The following is a 7,863-nucleotide window of genomic DNA, read 5'->3' as shown; positions in this document are numbered from 1 at the left end:
CGCGCACTGCAACAACCACTTACGAATCTTTTTCCTAGTTTCTTTAGAGAAATAACCAGAAAGACTCCTACCTTCTTCTTAACATCTCAGAATAAATAACTACCAAGGTAGACAGCAACAAAGTTTATCCAGAAGGCCTGCAAGGGCGGAGATGGTGACACTACTACTTCCTTCCTGGTCAGAGATGAGCTCCTACCTGCGGTCCCCAGCCATGGCACGGATACAGTATTGCTGTGTGGTTCTCCAGTGGCCCCTGGTCCAAGCAGACGTCTTTTGCCTTGTTGTTGCGAAGCTGCAAGAATAGACAAAACATGATCCATCAGAGCTCAGCTAGTGGAGGTGTGGATGCCCAGTCACTGTTCTACCATGCCTTGGTTCCAACTTCATGATGGGAAGACCATAAAGGCCTCTAAGTGAGGACCAGGGCTCAAGTCTGTGCAGTGATCACCTTAGCAAGAAAAATCAAGTCTTAAGGTGGATGGCATGGATCCTAGGTCTCTGTGTCCTGGGCAGCTTGCCCCTACCCTCACAGCACCTCCATTCCTAACATGAAAGGCAATCTGAGGGAACTGCTGCATATAGGAGCACTGGTTACCCAGATCTTAGGCTTCTAAATGGCTCTGAAGCTTCTAAGTAGCTTATAGGCTTCTCAGTGGCTTCTGAGGCTTCTAAGTGGCTTGTAAAATCCGGTTATCCAGATGGTTAGGCTTCTAAGTGGGCCTCAGCACCAACATTGGTTTTAATAAACCAGGTAATCAAAGGTTAGCTTTTTAGGTCATTACGTGCATAAAGGCATGAAGAACCTAAAAGCAAATTAGGCTGGACTTGGTGGCTCGTGCCTGTAATCCCAGCACTTCGGGAGGCTGAGGTAGGAGAATCGCTTGAGCCCAGGAGTTCAAGACCAACGTGGGCAACATAGCGAGGCCCCATCTCTACAAAAACATTAAAATAAATTAACCAGGCGTGGTGGCACACACTTGTAGTCCCAGCTACTCAGGAGGCTGAGACGGCAGGATGGTTTGAGCCCAGGAGTTCCAGGCTGCAGTGAGCCATGATTGTACCACTAGACTCCAGCCTGGGCGACAGAGCAAGATCTATTTCTAAAAAAGAGAAAAAAAAACCTAAAAGCTTACTATCATAAAATGCTCTAGCAGTATCTATATATTCAAAAACATATACGTATGCTGTGCTAAGCACCATTGTAGGTGTTTGGAACGCACCCACGGAGGAAACAGACAAAAGTCCCCAAAGCAACACCCGTGAAACTAGGCATGGGTCTTTGGGAGCGTGTAAGAACTGATCTCATTTGGATCTCTGGGTGCACTATGATCTACACGGGTATCCATCCCACCAGCACCCTAGGGTCCCAATGGGTGGGAAAAAGGTAATGTCGCTGGTCCTCTCCATCTATATTCATTCCCCTCCAGATTATATTCCCCATCGAAACAGACAGGAAAAGGCATTCTGTTCCTTTTATTTTATTTTCTTTTCTTTTTGAGACAGAGTTTCGCTCTTGTGGCCCAGGCTGAAATGCAATGGTGCAATCTCGACTCACTGCAACCTCCACCTCCTGGGTTCAAACGATTCTCCTGCTTCAGCCTCCCAAGTAGTTGGGATTACAGTTGCCCGCCACCATGCCAAGCTAATTTTTTGTATTTTTAGCAGAGACGGGGTTTTACCACGTTGGCCAGGCTGATCTTGAACTCCTGACCTCAGGTGATCCACCTGTCTTGGCCTCCCAAAGTGCTGGGATTATAGGCGTGAACCACTGCGCCTGGCCGGCATTCTGTTCTTTATGTACCCAAATTGTGTTTAGGCTCAGACAACTTGAGCAGATTTTTTTTTCTTTCTTTTGTTTTTTTGAGACAGAGTCTTGCCCTGTCGCCCAGGCTGGAGTACAGTGGCACGATCTCGGCTCACTGGAAGCTCCGCCTCCTGGGTTCAAGCCATTCTCCCACCTCGGCCTCCCGAGTAGTTGGGACTACAGGCGCCTGCCACCACCCCGGCTAATTTGTTTGTATTTTTAGTAGAGATGGGGTTTCACGATGTTAGCCAGGATGGTCTCGATCTCCTGACCTCGTGATCTGCCCGCCTCGGCCTCCCAAAGTGCTGGGATTACAGGCCTGAGACACCTCGAGTAGATTTTTAAATCCTTGTTTTTCTTCTTTGAGTGACAGGGTCTTGCTCTGTACTCCAAGCTGGAGTGCAGGGGCGCAATCATAGCTCACTGCAGCCTCCATCTCTTGGCCTCAAGCAATCCTCCCACCTCAGCCTCCCAAAGTGCTGGGATTACAGGTGTTAACCACGGTGCCTAGCTGAGAGCTGTTTACATATTAAGGACATGAATGTTTTAACAGAGTATTTGCTTTACGTCATGATTTGAGACTGCCAGGCTTTTAAACTTTGTTCTAATGTTTCTGCAATCAAATCTATCATTCAGTAATTTAATACATATTTGTTGAAGGCCTAGTAAGTGCCTGACACTGTACTAAATTTAATGAGCAAAACACAAATAACATAGTCCCTGCCCTGAAGTAGTCCACGGTCTACTGCAATGACTGAAATATGCTAGGGCCAACAAGGAGAGCTTCTTTTTTCTTTTTTCTTTTTTAGATGGAGTCTTGCTGTGTCACCAGGCTGGAGTGCAGTGGCACAATCTCGGCTCACTGCAACCTCCACCTCCTGGGTTCAAGTGATTCTCCTGCCTCAGCCTCCCGAGTAGCTGGGATTACAGGCGCCCGCCACCACACCCAGCTAATTTTTGTATTTTTAGTAGAGACGGGGTTTCACCATATTGGCCAGGATGGTCTCAATCTCCTGACTTTGTGATCCACCTGCCTTGGCCTCCCAAAGTGCTGGGATTACAGGCATGAACCACTGCGACCGGCCAAGGAGAACTTCTTTACCCCTTCTAAGGATTCAGAGATAACTGCTAAGAGGTGACTCCTGCCCTAAGCGTTAAAAGCATATGTAGGCTGGGTGTGGTGGCTCACGCCTGTAATCTCAGTGCTTTGGGAGGCTTAGACTGGAAGATTGCTTAAGGAGTTTGAGACAAGCCTGGGCAACATAGTGAGACCCCAACTTCACAAAAAATAAACAAAATTAGCTAGGCATGGTGGCATGTGCTTGTAGTCCCAGCTACTTGGGAGGCTGAGGTGGGAGGGTGGCTTTGGTCCAGGAGTTTAAGGCTACAGTGAGCTGAGACTGTGCCACTGGATTCCATCTTGGGTGACACAGCAAGGCTGTGCCTCAAAAAAAAAAAAAAGTTGTCTAGAGCCAACAGCAGTGACTCACACCTGTAGTATCAGCTACTAGGGAGGCTGAGGTGGGAGGATTGCTTGAGCAGAGGAGTTCCTGGCTATAGTATGTCATGATCATGCTATTGTACTCCAGCCTGGGCAACAGAGCAAGACCTTATCTCTCTCTCTCTCTTTTTTTTTTTTTTTTTAAAAGGAAGAGCTATCTAAAAAATGGTTTTTGATTAATTTGGTTTCTTTCATTTAACACTATAGTCTATCTGAAATGTATATCTGTAAATGGTGACACTCAGCAGGTAGAGAAGGAGTAATAGAACCAGATGCCTTAAAACGTTAACATTGATTGTATCTGGGAACTGGGATTTGGAGTAAGTTTAGTTTTCATCTGTATATTGCCAATAGACTGTATGTATTGATTTTATTATTTTAAAAAGAAAGTCTGTAAAACCAAAAGGCTTCTCTCTCCCAAATAATCAGACTCTGATCACAATGTCACCTCCAATGCCACTCCCACTGTATGGCTCAAGGGACATCATTTATACTGTGGCTGATGTCAAAGGCAGCTCCTGGAGTTGTGGGGTGCACAGACTGTGGAGCTGTACACAGCAGCTCTGGCAGTCTTCTAGCCTAGGTGGTTTGTGCCTATAGCCCCAGATACTCGGGAAGCGAAGTGGGAGAATCGCTTGAGCCAGGACTTCAAGGCCAGCCTGGCAACATAGTGAGACCTCATTTCTACAAAAAAAAAAAGAAAAAAGAAAAAAGAAATTAGCCAGGTGTGATGATGTGTACCTGTAGTCTCAGCTACTCAGAAGGCTGAGGTGGAAGAATAGCTTGAGTCCAGGAGTTCAAGGCTACAGTGAGCCAAGATTGTGCCACTGCACCCAGCCTGGGGGACACAGGCTGGTCATCATTTTATTGTTTCCTTTTAGTAACTATTTTCTTCTAATGATAAAAGTATCACCTAACATTAGTGAAAGTTGGAAAAGCATGACAAAGTACCCCCACCCCTAAAACTGCCCAAAGTCCTACTTACTACCCAATATAATTATAAGTATCTTCTGCATTTCCCAATGCTATTATCACATTTGCTTCCAATCTAAAATAGCAGCAAATTGAGTTTTATCATCCTGAGTTTTTCCTTTTAAGCATTATGGTATCAATATTTTTCTCATGTCATTAAACTTTCGTACGTACCATTTATAACAGCTATAAAATATCTCAAACCATGAATGCATTATATTCAACTAATCTTCAAGTGAAATTAAAAAAAAATGTCCTCAAAAATAACATGTCTGAGCTGAACAATTTTACTCTCAAATCTTTGTCCTTATTTCAGATTATTTGCTTGGGATAAGAGTGGAGAAGAAACTATGATTGTCATTATTAAGCTTTTTAATACACTTGGCTCAAATTGCTTTTTAAAAGGCTTGTTTCAATTTGCACTATCACAGAGGATATGATTTTTTGTCATATTACTAAGGCCTTGCCTATAAAGTATCAACACATATTCCAAAAAATGAATCTTTGTTCGTTTGCAGATAGAAAAAAAAAAAAAAACCTCTGTGTATTTAATTTTTTATTTTCTTTGACTATGAAATAAATTTAAAATTGTCATGTGTTTTTCATCCATGTGTATTTTTTCTTGTGTAACTGACCTTGTACTTTGTTTATTTTCTTTGGAGATGTTTTATTTTGTTGTTTAAATCAAATTTTTAAAATAATGCCTGTAATCCCAGCACTTTGGGAGGCTGAGGCGAGTGGATCACTTGAGGTCAGGAGTTCAAGACCAGCCTGGCCAACATGGCAAAAACACAAAAATTAGCTGGACGTGGTGGCGTGTGCCTGTGATCCTAGCTACTAGGGAGGCTGAGGCAGGAGAATTGTTAAAACCTGGGAGGTGGAGGTTGCGATGAGCCGAGATCGCGCCACCGCACCCTAGCCTGGGCGACTGTCTCAAAAAAAAAAAAAATTAGCTTAACTTGCGAAGCTTATTATATATTAACGGTATTTGTTCATCTATAGCATTTGTGGTATGTGTATTTCCAGTTTGGTGTATTATTTCTCCACTCAGTTGATATACAGATTATTTTAATATTTATGAGCCTGGATCCATGACACATTTCCTTTGTATTTCTTGCATGGCTTTCATTCTTAGAAAGCCCTTCCGGCTGGGCATGGTGGCTCATGCCTGTAATCCCAGCACTTTGGGAGGCCAAGGCGGGTAAATCACGAGGTCAAGAGATCGAGACCATCCTGGCCAACATGGTGAAATCCTGTCTCTACTAAAAATACAAAAAATTAGCCGGGCGTGGTGGCAGGCACCTGTAGTCCCAGCTACTCGGGAGGCTGAGGCAGGAGAATGGCGTGAACCCGGGCGGCCGAGCTTGCAGTGAGCTGAGATCGCGCCACTGCACTCCAGCCTGGGCGACAGAGCGAGACTCCGTCTCAAAAAAACAACAACAACAACAACAACAACAAAAGAAAGCCCTTCTTCATTCAGAGATGAGATTCATGACTATTTCCGCATGGTTATTTTATCATTTCTTTCATGTAATGCTACAGTTCATCTGAAATCTACTTTGGTAAATGGTGAGCTGTAAGAATCTAAATTGATTTATTTTCCAAAGAGCTAGGCAATTGACCCAATTGTCTTAGGAATAATCCATTCACTGCCCATTGTTGTTCAATTCTTCCTTTATATTTAATATTACTTAGATAATTTAAAAAAAATTCATGCTTTTATTTTGGAGAAGAAAAGGCAAGGCAGTTTATATCTATTAATAACTACTGCTGTGTGCCAGGTACTTTTGTTTTTTTTTGAGACAGAGTCTCACTCTGTCACCCAGGCTGGAGCGCAGTGGCGTCATCTCAGCTCACTGCAACCTCTGCCTACTGGGTTCAAGCGATTCTCCTGCCTTAGCCCCGAGTAGCTGGGATTACCTGTACCAGTCACCATGCTCAGCTAGTTATATATATATGTGTGTGTGTGTGTGTGTGTATTTTTTATATATATATACACACACACACACACATATATATATATATATTAGTAGAGACAAGGCTGGTCTTGAACTCCGGACTTCAAGTGATCCGCCTGCCTTGGCCTCCCAAAGTGATGGGATTACAGGCATGAGCCACGGCACTTGGCCATGCCAGGTACTGTTCTAAGAACTCTACATATCACAGCTAATTTTATACCCCCAGGAACCCTGGAGAGGAGATACTCTCCTTCCTCCCATTTTATAGATGAGGGAATGGCTGCCAAGAGGACCCACATGGCTGGTAACAGCCTACTAGGATTTGAACCCAGCAGGCTGGCTCCAGTCTTCATGTATCCCTAACCGCCCTAGAGACTGCCCTTGCAAGACGTGAGCATCCCATTCCAAATTCCAGCTCAGGAGGGTCACCACTCTACACCCCGATGACTTAACCTGTGGCGGATTTACTTTCTCTAAAAGGCAGCAGGCAAAGAATAGGAAAATCTACAGTTGTAGAAAAATGTCAATACTCTTAAGTCAAAGGGATTCTTCTTAGCTCTAACCCGGTAATCACAGGGAGTCCCAGGGAAGAAAACCAGATTGCAGAGCTAATGGGGTGTCTCAGCCAAATTGAGAGCACTGGGCTCCCTGCTCCTTGGCCTGACTGCGTGTCACCGATTCTATCTCAAACAGGCATCGCAAGGGAGAACGAGGTGGACACGTGAGTGTTTCTGTACGAAGATGTTCTCAGCAATGGTACTTGCGATATTTTAAAATTGGAAAAGACAGCAGTGTGTATGTTCTCAAGCAAAGTCCAGCTTACACAAAAAGTGGAACCATGTGTGGCCATTAATTACTGACAAAAAGTATTTCATGATACACTTACATATCCTCCATATTATTGAGTAAAGTTTCAAACGATTAGGCATTGTGAATGGAATCGTTTTAGCAAAAAAATACATGGGTATATACACATGCACACACACACACACATAGACACACATACACAGAGTCCAGAGGTCCATACATCAAAGTGTACATGTTATCTCGATCCCCACGTCCAATCTTGGCTTCGTGACTTACACGCTCTGTGACCTTAGGTAAGTTAGATAATTTCTCTAAGTTTCAGTTTTCTTATCAAGAAAACAGAAGTAACGCTAATCTCTCATAAGGTGAAGGTGAAATTAATTTGTATGCAAAAAGCACTTAGAATACTGCCCAGTACTTCAAAAGCACTCAACTATTCACCCCTAGTATTATTATTTTCAAAATGTTCTCAAATGCATATTGATGGTATTTGTAATAAGAGAAAAATCGCTTTGCTTTCAGGTTTAGAAAGGTGATACGAGGCCGGGCGCGGTGGCTCAAGCCTGTAATCCCAGCACTTTGGGAGGCCGAGACGGCGGATCACGAGGTCAGGAGATCGAGACCATCCTGGCTAACACGGTGAAACCCCGTCTCTACTAAAAATACAAAAAAACAAAACTAGCCGGGCGAGGTGGCGGCGCCTGTAGTCCCAGCTACTCGGGAGGCTGAGCCAGGAGAATGGCGTGAATCCGGGAGGCGGAGCTTGCAGTGAGCTGAGATCTGGCCACTGCACTCCAGCCTGGGTGACAGAGCGAGACTCC

At 44.2% G+C, this 7,863-nt stretch overlaps 1 protein-coding gene across 2 annotated transcripts in view; it reads right to left on the bottom strand.

The window, feature by feature from the left end:
* Window positions 1–7,863, bottom strand: part of GALNT17 (polypeptide N-acetylgalactosaminyltransferase 17) — a 635,334-nt gene that overhangs the window by 40,590 nt on the left and 586,881 nt on the right. For both annotated transcript variants that reach the window (XM_017895202.1, XM_017895203.1), the window contains one exon: window positions 197–292. In XM_017895202.1, coding sequence (XP_017750691.1) covers window positions 197–292 — 96 coding nt within the window. The remainder of the gene's footprint in view (window positions 1–196; window positions 293–7,863) is intronic.

Source organism: Rhinopithecus bieti, unplaced genomic scaffold (genome assembly GCF_001698545.2).
Source record: "Rhinopithecus bieti isolate Rb0 unplaced genomic scaffold, ASM169854v2 scaffold_23236, whole genome shotgun sequence".
NCBI classification, from domain to species: Eukaryota; Metazoa; Chordata; class Mammalia; order Primates; family Cercopithecidae; genus Rhinopithecus; species Rhinopithecus bieti.
The sequence above is the reverse complement of the archived record's forward strand: the minus strand, read 5'-3'. Positions and strand labels throughout refer to the sequence as shown.